General features: G+C 41.9%; 1 protein-coding gene across 14 annotated transcripts in view; it reads left to right on the top strand.

Moving 5' to 3' along the window:
- Nucleotides 1–15110, top strand: part of PTPRF (protein tyrosine phosphatase receptor type F) — a 552192-nt gene that overhangs the window by 437759 nt on the left and 99323 nt on the right. For all 14 annotated transcript variants that reach the window (XM_072419315.1, XM_072419313.1, XM_072419316.1 and 11 more), the window contains 2 exons: nucleotides 11042–11187; nucleotides 12665–12806. In XM_072419315.1, the coding sequence (XP_072275416.1) occupies nucleotides 11042–11187; nucleotides 12665–12806 (288 nt within the window). The remainder of the gene's footprint in view (nucleotides 1–11041; nucleotides 11188–12664; nucleotides 12807–15110) is intronic.

Genomic DNA, 15110 nt, shown 5'->3' with positions numbered 1-15110 from the left:
ATATAGTCCTGATAGTAACACGGCTTTGACCAAATGGTGTGTATAGGTTTTTGTATTTGCTAATAGTTTTTTGTTTAAACATTCATATATAAAATCATGCGCATTTTTATGGTTCGGATTGCAGCTGCTTCTGTTCTAAACAGAAAAACAAACCCATTTAAGAGATTAAGCTTTCCATCTTGTCCCCTTGGAGAGGGACCTACATTTACATAACCGCCACCATTATTATTATTGGCATTATTTTTATGTTTTCTCTTGTTCATCTCAAAACCTTTCATGGTAATTAAGTTACCTAGTAACAGGCGGTAAAACAGATCCGTTCATTGGCCACTAAGTGGGGTCGCAGCCAATTTATCAAGTGCCAAACCTCTTTATCCCCAAATCCCTCCAGATTACAGATTAGACCTTTAATTGGGTTGAGTTGACATTGATGTATTTGGAGGCTCTAAGATCTTGTGTAGGGGGGAAGGGGGAGAATGGAGCTAAATGGCGTTCACGTTTCTGCAAATGGCGTAGAAATACACTTTGTACTTTTTTCCTGCACACTCTTCCCACGTTCTAATCGCTTTAATGTCTTTTAAACCTCAGCCATCATATTTAATACACTGTGTGGCATAATGCGTTGATCTCGAATCTCTGATTGACTCATCTCCATGGCTACCTTCCATGTAAGATATTCCTCTCTCTTCGGTATTAAGATCCTCAATGTTGATTTACATAAACGTCTTGTACAGAAAGTTGCATTGTGTGGATTCCTGAGCAGGGGATCAAGGAATGAAGACGTATGCAAATGACTTGCAGGTTTGGCTGCCATGGGAAAGAAACTGATATATTTTCTCTATATATAGAGAATCCTGGAATTGGGAGCACTAACGCGTTTTACATATGATGTATTATTGATTTGTCAGCAAAAATTGTCAAGTATTTTTCTGAAATAAAGAATCAGAATAATGCTAATAATGCTGAAACCAACATACCTTCTTAGGAAAGGATTTGCTCGCTGTTTGACAATGGACCAATTGCAGCTGCTGGAAAAGTCATGGTCACTTCCAGGAGTTTAGAAATGATCCAGTATAATACTTTGCTAACACACAACCCCCCTACCTGACACCCTAACTCAGCCTTTCCTAACCTTGAGGAACCCTTAAAATGACGTTAAGGTCTTGGGGAAACTCTACTAAAGGCAATTTCCAGGGAAGAGTCTGCTTAATTGGTGGCCAGTGAAAAGAATGACCCCCTTCAGTGGTGTCTAGGATATCACAATTATAGACAAATCACTGCAGTCATACAGCTGGCTCTACCAAGTGGATTGGGCCCCAGCACCATGCTTCATCACACAAGAGGTCAATCAACCAAAGTTTGAGGAAGCCCCTGGCAACATCTGTAGGAACCCCGGAGTCCCATGGAACCCTGGATGAGAATGGCTCCCCTAACTTCTATGTCCAGGAATTACCTACGGTTACTCCTAAACCCTTTTCAGATGTAGACAGTAGCTAGGGGTTCCATTCCCACTGAGATAAACGTAACCCTAGAATTAAATCTCACAAGAGCCTTTTTTACACATATTGGGGTTGCTGTGTAATGGTAATATAGGTAGCTGCAATAATTGCAAAGTGAATATTCCCCTTGTAAGCGATATTTTACTTTTTCTGGAAAAATAATTGAAGCTCTGCAGACCTTATTCAATTAATCCAAGAGAACGCTGTTTTTTTAAAGATTTCCTTGCATGTGATTGGGTGTTCTTTGCAAAGAGAACTAATGTAGCATTCACTAAGCTAATTGAAGTATTCTTTGCAAGGGTACAATTCCTTTGGTAAATCTGCCCCATGTTGTGGCCAGGCTTCTGGTAATCGAAGCAGCAGCAGAACTTTGTATTGGAAAAAAAAATGAATAAATGAATGCATGCGGGCAGGAATAGGGGGAGTTTTGTAGTTCAGTAGGCAACACTTAGGCAACTTGCTTGGGATTTCATTGCAAAGATAACATTGTCCCTTTAAACAAGAAACTTGGAGTTTATTGGATTCTTAGCAGGTATTTTTCTGCACGTACTGTGTTTGTAAAGAGATAAACATAAGAGAAATGTGAATGTGTTGCAGAGATATACTTTAAATGAGTACGTTATGACTCAACCCATCCTTACCACTACTCCATGCTGACTAACCAGAACAACTCATCATAGCAAATAGCAAGAACAATTCCCTATTTCCTGGTTCTGACCTACTGACTGATGACAGGTTGAGAAGTAGCCAAATATTTAAACAAAAATTTCAGAATTGCAATCATGCAGCTGCAAGTGAAAGGAACGTCTATTATTAATCAGGAGTCACAAACCGGAAACGGTGCTGTAATTTCTATATTGATGGTGCTGTTTGGATATGTTAACAATTCCAATTTAATGTTCAGTGTAGTTAGGCTTCAAATATCCACTCGAGTTTCCTTTATTTCAAGCTAAATGATCTAAAATCCCAGCTGCGTCTCTTTCACCAATTAGCGTCCAAGTCGTCACGTTAGGAAAGTCCTAATGGGAAGGTCAGTGACCCCGCTCTTTCTAAAGAAAGCAATTTGGTTTCATTCTAAGTGCATTTCCCGCGGAATGAACACTTTGATATCTTCCAGTAATAAGGTCTGCTACTCCCGTGTAAAGAATGGCAAATGTGTCATTTGACCTTTGAGAATTTTCTGGGCCAGACACAGCTCCACGTACAGAGGACAATGGTCTTTAGTAAGTTTGATTGTTGAAAGTTCCTCGGTGATTGACTAGGAATCATTATCTTGGAGAAGCTTCATCCTGGATGGGCACGAGCGGTTTATTACTGGGTGGCCTTGGCGTCATTTATCGAGTAAGAGCTTAGGTGTTTCCACGGGAGAGCGCTTGGGGAGGAGGAATGCCTTTTCTGATATACATTGCAGCAATGCACCCGAGTTTATTAACTTCCATATATTGGCATTTGGTTACTCAAAGTTTTAACTGTTCTAACCAACACTTTCCCAATTGTGCTCCTGTGTTGTCACCCTATTCTGAATTGTAGCATGTTATTACCCTGCAAAACCCTCCCATGTGTAAGCATGCAAAAACCTTGAGATTTCCACCATCTTGGATGACAGCAGTCCCAAGTCAAAGTGTCAAGTGACACTATATATCTGTATTTCTCAAGCTTTTGAACATGGACGAACATTTGAAATAACTTTTCAGGTCTTCGGGGAACCCCTTCTATAATTCCTATATCTACAGCTCACAAAACATTAGTGTGGTGGTCAGTGGGAGGAATTCATTGCTGGCCACTGGGAAGATTGTCACCCTTACAGATAGCCATTGGTGTCAGGGGTAATTGAGAGGTGCAGGTTGCTCATTACTCAAGGAACCTCTAGCAACCTTTAAAGTAACTTTGGTTAGGAAATACTTCTCTATAGTATTCCCATTCACTTCTCCCATGGCTGCCATTGACAAGGTTTTGTAGGAAGGTGAGGGGAGGGGATGGAAGAGACAGGCCAGTGCAGAAATTTTTAGAAAATTTTCTAAGAAAGGACTATGATGGGCTAAAGTTGACTTTTCCCAAAGTAGTCTAATTTTCCATCAATTTTTGAGACAGAATGCAATTGAATAGGAACGATTCATTTAAAGAAAATACATTTTTTTTTCAAATAGATGACGGGGTCTCTTGACTTATATAATAGCTTTTCATGGGGTGCAATAATCAGATACCCCATCAAAACATCCGGTCCTGTTACAGTTTATCACAACTTCATGATGGTTTTTCAGCTGGCTGTATTCTTTTTCAACCTTGTTGCTTAATCTTGAATTCTTTTTCATCAAGCTGCCAATATGTATCCTCGTATCTTCTCCCTTGCTGCACCTGTGGACGGAGATACTCTTCCATGTACTTCCTGTCTCTGGAGATTTTCAGATTTCATCTCTGCATACTGACCTTTTTCAGGGAAGGAGATTGTAATCATTTACTTGAAACAAATCATATTCTGCCTGCATTAAGCAAACACAACACCAATACCTCCTTGACTGCTCTAGTAAGCCCATGGGGTCCCTGGGGGGATGTGGTTTGCTCTGGTAGAGGACGGTGTAATAAAAAGGGAAAAATATATTCTCTATCCATCTGACTTTAGCTCGGGGTGGTTAATGCTTCCTGTAAACACTCCACATTGTGACTGGAACTGAAAACCATAGTGGACCGCGGCAGCCAATCCGATGGAAGCATCAGCAGGGCCCGGTCAAAGGGTCTCTCCATTGTCAGTCAATAGATGATTCTGTGATGAGAATTGGTTACAGATATGAATGGCAGCAATCAAAGAGGTCGTTTGTGAAGGGAACTCAATTTACCCACCCAGTTCTTAGATTAACAATTGATTGAATACATATTTATTGGTGTCAGCATTCCAGTATTGGCATGTCACAGGAAGATCTCCCTTGGTGCCGCACACGCACAGTCAAGTCCTCCGTGGATAAAAAGAATGTATTTTTACCATTTTCTTTTAAAATTAAACCTCACATACCCATGGCGTCAGCATGATAAATAATAATTTTATCCTGAGTGCTGATGGTGAATTCTTCAAACCTGAACGTCAGCTAAATGCACAAATTTGATATATTTATTGGGAGTTTTCCAACTTTTGTATTTCTGATACTGAGAATACTATCTGGCAGGGGTTCTAAAACGTACAGATCTTGTCCCTCCACCATCCAGCACAGAGATAATGGAATCCATTTATAATGTAATCCCTAATAATATATGGGCACAGCTGGTGTGGAGAGCCAGGGGGAGTCATCCCAGCGATGGTGGTGGACAGGGAATTAGCTCATGGATGGCGGGAGCTTCTCATGATGGGTTACGGAAGGTGTAGAGACCTGGAAATAGAGCTCAGGTAATATGGGAGTTTTTTATGATGGGCATAGCAGGTGTACAGACCTAGGAACTCAGTATAGGTAGGTACAGACCTGGGAAAGGGGCTAATGGGTAGTGGGGGGGGGGGCTCATAATGGGCACAGGAAGTGTACAGAATACAGCATAGGCAGGTGTACAGACCTGGGAAATGAGTTTATGGTTGGTGAGAGTCCTTCATGATGGGCACAGGAGGTGTACGGACCTGGGAATTCAGTATAAGGATGATGTCGGGCCTCAAACTGGCTACAAGAGATATAAAGACCTAAGACATGATCTCATGGATGGCAGGATCGCCTCATAATGGGCAAAGCAGGTGTACAGACTCTGGGACAGAATGTGGAAATCTTGGTAACCCCCCTCAGAATGGGCAGATCAGACCCAAAAACAAAGTCAAAAAAAGCTCCAGAAGAAACTTTTAGGTAAATAACTCCAGTATTCCCTACTGTCCAATGGATTGTCCATTTTATGTTGGCTTCTCTTGTATTCAATGCACACAAATGGCACGGCTGATACCAAACACTAACAAATACCAGTAAGTTCACCAAGATGGCATCTTTTTTTGGCACCATTGGATGACCTAGTCCTTCAACAATGACCTCCCAAAATCTATACATGCTCTCTGTCCTGTCTGTGCGCACCCTCTCTGTCCTGGAGATTTAAAGCTTACAGATATTACATGAGTATCATTTACTAAAGAAGATTAGAGATCCCTGTAATCTGCCAGCATCCCCTGTTGTGTTATTAGCAGAGTCGGTAATGAGATGATCTGCCGACTGTTACTCCCTGAACGGATTTCTCAATCTAGCAGTTCAAAGCCGTGATTATCAGTGTCACATTACAAGTTACCCCTCCCCGCACCTTGTACACCTGGGGAGGGCAGAAATGATTGGATCAAGATACCGGATGCTGAATTTCAACACACGGTGCCATGGCAGAGCGTCAGTTGGAGGAGCTCCAGATAGGAAAAAGCTTTCAATCTTCTGGACTCTGTAAATCTCTGCTGAAAATGTCAGAGCTTTATAAATGGCCAAATCAATAAATAAATCTTAGATATTGTGTAAGACACAGGAGTACATGACACATCAGGTTTCACAGGATAGAGTTACAATGTATCAATATCCAATCTACATGTGACCAATAGAGTTGGGCGTTAAATATTCAACTTGAAATTTAAATTTAACATTATAACAGTAAAATAAAATCTGCCTAATCAATTCAACTTTTAGAGAAATTGTTTTTTTTATTGCAATTTTACATAGGGAAATATACAATTGAGAGTCCTTTCTATGCCCCCTAACAAGCAATAACATAGGTTTTACCTATGTAAATTCACCATATACAGTGGAACATTGCTGCAAGACATGTCCAAGGCCTGATTCTGTCTGGATTGTACTAGAAAAGGGTCAATTAAAAAAAATAAAAATGAATGCCAACTCTCATCATGACAAAGGGACAGCCAGCAAGTTGCTCAGGGTTTCCCGCTTTGCAATATAGCAGAAGTTATGGTACAGAATGTTACTTTTGGCTATGGCCAAAGTAGCAGACTAAAATGATGATCAGCAGAGAAAAGAGTTCTCTGAATCAGAAGGTCAGAGTACACTGCATGTTGATATTTGTTGATAATCCAGGAGCCCCGTGGGGTGCGGGGAAATTGTTCTCAGTCTTACCCATGCCGCTGGTCTTGCTTGGACAGAAATATGTTTGCGGGCTGAAGTCTGCTGTCTACAATTGGGAATAAACTTGCTTGAGAATTTATAGTCCCAGACAGTCTTAAATAAGTTTCCCCTCCCCAGCCTGGGTGAATTGCACCTCACCTTAAATGTTTCTTTCCCAAGGTTCCCCAAGAATTGGCGCTGTCAGCCTTTATAAAATGGCCATCCTTGTTTTTGACAAGCAGCAAAGTTACGACAGATCTAAGAGAGAGGTTGAGAGCGGCGTGCTTATTGCTCCCGTCAGCTCTGTTTTTTACCCTTCTCCACCTTGGCATTATCGCTGAACTTTTCTGTACAGTAAGATTTTTGGCCTTTGTGACAAGTGGGGATCGGTAGGAAAATAACGACACAGCGGGGTCACGGGGAAGCTGAAATAATTAGTCGGATGATACGATGTTCCAGAAGTCTGATTTAAGAGATTATATGTCTTCTGGTGGCAGAAATGTTCAAGGATTCGGAGAGTAGGGCTGTCAGTGGCTTGGCGTGACATCGGCCATATTGTACATTGGGTCAGTTCTTCATCTCTTACTAATAACAAGCCGGTATGGAGAAACGGAAAGTCCAACACCAGCAAATTCTGAAAATGGTTATATTAATCTACAAACAGCTGAAGATTATTTATGTGTTTTACTTTTCTATAAAATGACATTTCGTTCACAAGGTCAGTGTGAGCAATTACAGTGTCAGTTAGCTCAATTTACAATCTAATTGAATTCACATGCAGACACGCTAAAACCTCCAGTTTATTGGTGCTCAATGTTTCCTTTACAGCAGTTGTGTGATGGTTGAGTATGACTGCACACTCCAGAGCTAGGCCCAATGAACCTAGGAACCAACCTTGTCCTAAATATTGGTCCTCCGCTACCAGCATTGAACACGGAAGAAGGAGAGCAAAGGGCAGAATTTTCAGTATGTATAACAGATTTGTTGGGAATTGCCAACCCAAAATCAATCAGAAACCATAAAATGTGTCAATACATAAAGAGATATAAAGATGTGAAACTTCACATAGTTACATAGTTATATAGTAAGTCAGGTGGAAAAAAGACATAAATCCATCAAGTTCAACCCCTAGGGAAATAAACATATTCTAGATATAATACTCTATGGACACAGTTGATCCTGAGTAAGTTGGGCTTCAAAGCTCAACTGCAAGTTTTAGTTTTGGATAGAGATAAGGAGTGAAAGCCAATCTTCGTGCAAACCCCCATTCTGCATTTTTTTTACCCCATGAAGCAAGATTTTTATCCAGATTTAAGTTAGTGCCATTTCTGGGTGAGGGAGACCCCTGATTAAGCTCCGCTGCTGATGTGCCCGTGCCAACTGGTCCCCAACCTGGCCTCCTTGACCTAATGTCACCACTATGGACAGCTGTTGTGGATCCCAAGAGTATCCCCCCACTAGATAGCCATTAGGAAGTATTCATATCATGGAGACAATGAGTAAAATTTCACTTCAGTTACCTCATTAGAGGGATATGCCTTCATGTCTGATCACCTGGCCAACATTTTGCAACCAGAACTATTATTGGTGGGTTCTCTGCCCAAACACCCCTGGTTTATGTTGGCATGCAGTTTATGAATAGCTGAAAATCTTTTTTGTTGGCCATAGATATACTTATTATAGGAGGACTTGTAAGGACCTGTGGTCAATATATCTGTATCATGGCACAACCCACATAAAGTCTTTTTGTGAAATTGTCCGAATTATCTTTTCAGATTATTTTTATGTTGGTCCCAATGCAGCAAAACCACTCTGAGCATTTTTCTATGTAGGCAAGTCTGTGGAAACAAATCTCTCCACATGGATTTGGCAAAATGCCACTTCCGATTGTCATAGACCCCATAGCTGTAAAATGCATTTTGCGCCTCTTTCCCATCATTTGCTGACTTTTGGAAACCCTTTTAAATATTTTTGGCCCTTTAAATGATCCTTTATTACATAATTCGCGGTCATCTAATGGAAACAGCCAATCAGCTAATGGGATAATGCGTGCCTGAATCTCTGTGTAACTCTCGTTATCTGTGCCATTAACTGCCATTAGGATTAGCGCCTGGCCCCGCACACCAGCCGCTCTGATAATAGCGCTGTTATTTGCAGATCCGCAGAATAAAACACTCATTAATGTAAATTGCTCGTCACTGCAGAAAATCTCTCCGTGGGTTAAATGTCGCATCTTTTCCTATTAGCCACAACTGAGATAAAGCGCAGCTCGCTGCAGTGAGGTGTTCCGGCAATATTTAATGCGGCTGGGATGACGAGGGATGTGCGGAACTGACGTGGCCATACGGCGAAGGCTTTGTCCGCCATCTTGGAATAATGCAGAACATGACACATTTCCTTCTTTTTCCAACTCCAAAACTTTCCATGAGACTTTTACCTATTGCTTTTTTAGGTTTCAGATTTGACAATTAGAATTACAAATGCTGGGATTTTGTAACACTTCCTGCCCTGGTGACACAAGGTGTCACCATCACAGGCCTCACAATTTACTCCCCCTGCTCCCCTCTAATCCAGTGCCCTTTACCGTCCCATTGCCCTTTCTGCCCCCCAAAATTTCAATGATGGCCACAATTTCTGCCCTCTATGATGAAATAGGTTCACTCCGTTGCTGAAATGTTGCACACTTGTGGTGGAGCGCTCAACTCATTCACAGAACCTTTTGTATCGGATCCATCTCTCCATTAAGAGCCCCGTTGGTGCTCCGCCAGCTCATCAGCGCCTAATGGAATAATGGAGGGCGTCTGACACAGGGAGGGGGGGCAGGAAGTGGATCTGTTTATACAGCAAGAACAATACTAATATTGGCAGTAATTTGTTTTATGGACTCCACTCACTTGTAGGTAAAGCACAAAATTAACAAAGTGAAAGTGGTCTGTAATGGAGTTAGTACCGATCACAGAAAATTCACCAAAGGCAGCTCATGATTCAGCACAGCTGTCAGCGGCTGCTTCTTCTCCACAGGTTACCCCCAGAGCTCCCTAATACCTTGTATCCTAAAACAGCACCCATGAAGCATTTAGCATTGTCCCTGCACTGCTTCTGCATGAACTGTTGTTGCTATGATATAATAAGTGCCCATTAAAATCACCACATCGTCTTTCCCTGCTATAGATAGACAGCAGGTTAGCAGCATTCTAGTCTAAGGCTCCCTTACCCCCCTTGCATACATTTGCAGCAATTATAATCATGCAAAGCTTTGTTTAGCCATTTCCTGTTATAGGGTGACAACTGTGCATTGTTCAACGTGTTTCATGCATCCCTGATAGACATGGGCTACAATTGTCACCATCAAGAAGCTGGTCCAGAACAAAGATGTGCAGCTGATGCTGTAGAAATTGCATATACGCAGTAAAAATGACTGTCGAGAATCTGCAGGAGATGAGCAACAATATAAAACAGGGAAAGGATATAACTGGGCAGAAATGGTAGATAAATATGTATAATACACAATGCAAAGTCAATGGCATGCAATTTGGGTTTATGTTTTTACACCTGTGTCCATAGAAATGAAGGGACTGTATGGGTTAGAGTGGAGTTCTCCTTTACTGTCCCTGCAGATAATCCAGATTTTGTCTTGCTGACAGTTCCGAGCGGATTAGTACCAATGATCAGACAGTCCTGTGATCTCTTGCAGAGCCGATCAATAGCATTATCACAGCTTGTCAGGTTTGTGGTGACGGAGACATTGGTCAGGTGCTTGTCGTACCTGGCACATCCGCCCAATGGATACGGCACTTTGCGTGTGACACACTGAGAGAGTCAGGATTTAATCTGGATACCACGAAGCCGCTCAGCCCAACCTAATCCTGGCTGAATTCATGCTGACACCTCTGGGTTATTGTGACCCAACGCGTCACTTTCCCATCACTCTACAGAGAAAAATCCTTTTTCATGCCATGGTCGCCCTGTCATCCCAGCGTGATCTGTGAGTGATTCCGATGCTGGCGGATTGATGGTGTCCTCTCACCCGTCATTTATCACTCAGATTTCCTGCTGGTATATGAGCAACATTCACTCTCTGTGTTGGCAGCAATGTAAAAGTTTATATGAAATCTGCTCACTTGTCTAGAAGGCCCTGAAAGGCTCCGTCATTGGGATCTACATGAACCCAAAACCAGCTGACCCCCTAACTAATCCCTAACAATAAACAAATCCTTAGCAGTCAGGAGCTGTGCAGGCTGTGGAACTACTAATCCCAGCAGCCCCACCCCACACACCCATATTCTATATACACATCTTATGTGCTCCTTCATGCAACAATCAGGCAGCTTCTCCCAGAATGCCTTTGTCACGGAGCTTTTGCAACCTGTTTATAGCTGCACAGATGTCCTGACACGGCGTCCAGTACCCTCTTGTTCAGCGTCTGTGTAATGAATGTCATAAACATCCGCGCTGTGCCATCTCTAATCACATTTATGTTCTCTCCCGCAGGTGAGCCGATCTTTATCCGCAAGCCGGATGACCAAATTGGAATATCGGGTGGCGTTGCCTCTTTCGTGTGCCAGGCCACGGGGGACCCCAAGCCACGTATCACCTGGATGAAGAAAGGGAAGAAAGTCAGCTCGCAGCGATTCGAGGTATTTGTCTTTTTTTTATTCTGAGCCCACCTGTGCACAACCCGTCTGTCACTGATCGGTGGGCATTGATGGGCTTTGTTATAATGAGACAGAATGTCCTTCCAGCGGGCAGACAATGATGTCACCGGTGTAATGGGCTGCCATCCTTCCTCTCCAATCATCCACCAACTCCCCCCTCGTCCTGTTGGCCATCATCCTCGGGTGAGGACAGGTCATATCCTCTCTCTCCATACCACCGATAAGCAAATTGGATCTTTTCAAATTTATGGAGAATCACGCTCAGCTTTTAAGAGCTTCACAACGATTAAAGAGGCTAAACTTAAATAATCGCATCAGTCGGCATGACAGAAGGAAAATGAGAATCCATCAGTGAGACATTATACTTCTCTGTATGTATCTGATTGTCACCCCTCACCGCCCTTATCTAAATTCTCCATGTCAGGCTGGGCTGAGCTCATCTCTTTTGTAGATGCAGAATGGAGCACTTTATATCCTCAATAGAAAGTCCTAATTCTTGTACAGATTCTGGATTTTAATTGGCTAAAATGATTGTTTGTGAAAATCTAGGTAGAGTACAGCAGTGCCAAGATGAGATTTAGTGACCTGGCCGGAATATTAATTATCGGCCATGATTGTTTTCTATTGGGCGGCCAGTTTCCCCTCTCCATAGACCACAACAGTGCTCATTCATTCTACTGATTCTGGAATTACCAAAAGGAAGCCAGACAGTTTATTTTGTGGGGATGAGATATATGTATTACACTAATTAGTGTGAATAAAACGCCTGCCTCTAAAGGCATCAGAAAAAAGCATGCAATAAAAATGCTCTGCAAACAAAATGCCCAAATTTGTATTGCAGTATACCAGTCCTTAGTTGTGGTGGTCACCAGTGGTAGAGGTAGCTACCAAACTGTGTCAAACTGACATGGGGCCCCCATGCCAAAGTGGCACATTTTGCACCTCCCTATGTCTGGCCCTGGTGGTCACGTATCACTATTCCGCAAATACAGAAAATAACAGTTGCTTCTGCCAGCAATGCTGTGATGTCCTTGTCACTTCTTGCAAAGTGGAAAACACAAATAATGTTATTATATTTTGTTTAAACTACTTACCCCATCAATTCACCATCTAATGGATTCGAGCCAGGACTGGCATGTTGGAGGGCCAGTCTGTATGAGAACCATGGCTCCTTGTATACATATCATGTGTAAAGCTTCCCTTTGTTATGGCAGGTCCCACTATTGCACATCTGGATTCCACATGTTTTATTTAATAATAATCCATGGGTGACAATCATTTGGACTTGCAATGTCCCAGTTGGCTGGAACTGGTTAGCAAACAAGAAGCCAAAATTTGGTTCAATTTGCCAGCCATTGCATACAATATTGTGTATGCAGTGCCATTATGATAGAATCATCCCATCATTTCATCTACCCCCATACAACCTGCCCACTCTCATGAACATTTCTTCCTACAGGTCATAGAGTTTGATGATGGCTCAGGGTCCGTGCTTAGGATACAACCTCTCCGTGCTCACAGGGACGAGGCCATCTACGAGTGCACGGCCACCAACAGCGTGGGCGAAATCAACAGCAATGCCAAACTGACCGTACTGGAAGGTAAGAGAGCTCTGTGCATTTATACAAGGATCATTTGTTATGAATGAAGTATGTCTGTCTAATGACTGGATAACTACAAATACCAGCATGTTCTGTAACAGCCGGAAGGGCCATGAGGCCTAAATTGTAGTAGATGACTGAGGTGTACCTAATATTTTTTTTTCGTTTGACGCCTCATTTTTCATCTTCAAGCTCCCGCACAGACAATCAGAAATCACATTTGTCATAAGCTACAGAGCTAACAGATTCTCACGTAGGGGACAGTATCAATATAGATGTCTTCTTCCAAATAGAAAGTCCTCACGGGGGATCTGTTTACAACGCATTTTGGATGCGGTGTGCAGTATGTCATATAGGAAGCTGAATCGCTTCTGTAATTGCTCCATAATAATCTAAAAGTTGTGTCCTATGGAGCTGGAGGTGTCCTTGGGCTCTGCTGACTATGACAGATCACTTCCATTTCAGACCGCTAGAGGGAATGGATGGACAATGTGACCCCTCAGCTTCTAATTGTCCCCCAGACCCCTATGCCCCATCCCCGGCAATATCACATAGGAAGCCTTATGCGATCTCCAAGTAGAGCAGTTTGTCATTTTATTATTTTTCCCTACTGCTGTGACTGAAAGCTCCCTCTTAGATACATGTAATAAATTTAAAAAATGAAAATGTGCTCATGCCTTATGTATGTCATAACAAGAAAAAAACATACGTCTTTGCAATGGACCTGGAGCTTGTCCATTTGTGCTGCATAGAGGATGACCTGTCGATCAAATACCTGTACAGGAAGGCATGGGGAAACACTTAGGGATATATATATACATATAAACAATTAGCATAGTGAATCATTATACAAAGGTGCGTGTTTTATCATTCTGTGCATACAGAGATGGGCAGATGCACTTAGAAGTTGATGTACTTGAAGCTATTAAATAGACATGAGCAAATAGTAAATGTATGGTTACTTTATTTTCCTTGCAAATGAGCTCAAGGGATTTCTATGGCTTTTTATTCAGCCTTAGATTGTACTATGTAACAGCTTATTATCAGGTGTCATTCACAGTTTGCTCACTAGGTTCTGCTGTGTTGGTTTTCGGTCACAATATTGTACACTGATATTCATTGTGAATATAAGTGAACACAGCACCATCTAGTGGAACAGTTACCACGCACACACTTATATTTTATATAAGTTTTTTTTTTTTTATGAAGGGTGTTCACATCCCTCCTTTAATGTCCTTAATCCCTAATGAATCAACCGAAGCATTTCATATGTTAGGTAGGTGATTAAATCATCTAGCTTCCTTTCCTTCTTTGCTTTATGTACAATTAGAAGAAAAATTGAAGATTCAATGGCAGATTTCTGAGTGTTTGAGAGATCCGGTCATATCTATGTGATCCAGCAATGAGACCGCAGTGGGTACATCTGGGAATATCTCTCCTTCATCACAACCAGGGGTTCTCAGAACAAGAGGAAGTGGGGTGGACTCTTATATTACAACATTCCCAAAATAGAGTAAACCCATAATTATGTAGACCAGTCTCCGGGCGTTCTATTTAATTCTGCTTGGTCTGCCATTTTCTCCCCCTAGACAGTGCAGTAAATTCTCATCCCAAGTAAAAGGAGTTATAATAGCGTGAGCACTGCTCTAACTATTCCTTTTTGCTTTTGGATCATTGCAACACTGTGGTGTGAATTTTATTGCTTTTGGCAGCCCTGCAAAGTGAGGCGTGTTGGCCGCAGAGCCCATCCAAGGCTGGGTTTGGGCGTCACCTTCGTGATTACTTTTTAATTAGCGATCCCTATAATTATCTTTCTGCTGACTCCCCAGATGTATAAACATCATCATACTGCTGCATATTCATTGGGGGATTTGTTAAATAAATAGCCTGCCTGGGTAAAACTTTATAAATAGATTAAAATGAAGTTCCAATGTGTTTCTGTTCTGTGTGAAAAGTTTAAAAAAAGATGCAAAGTGTAATTTCTATAATCACGGTATAAAATCCTAATTGAAATCATATTATATATATTTCCAGAGCAAAAAGAAAATCAGACATATACCAAACATTTATTATGGAGCTGAATAAATATTATTGCAAGCTTTATATATTCCCTTCCATGTTTCTGCCGCCTTCCTTAGGTTCCTATGATTTGCACTGTGCATGCCGCGCTTGGTGCCGGTCACAGTCAGGGTTGGGTGACTTCAGAAGCTGTTTTGCTTTTTGCATGCAGAAGGACAGAAATGTGCAAAACCAGAGGAGAATAAAAGTGGTTTAGCATAGATGAGGAAATAAAGCGCAGGAATC

The sequence above is a fragment of the Pyxicephalus adspersus genome, chromosome 8, assembly GCF_032062135.1.
Source record: "Pyxicephalus adspersus chromosome 8, UCB_Pads_2.0, whole genome shotgun sequence".
NCBI classification, from domain to species: Eukaryota; Metazoa; Chordata; class Amphibia; order Anura; family Pyxicephalidae; genus Pyxicephalus; species Pyxicephalus adspersus.
This window is presented reverse-complemented; position numbering and strand designations above follow the sequence as displayed.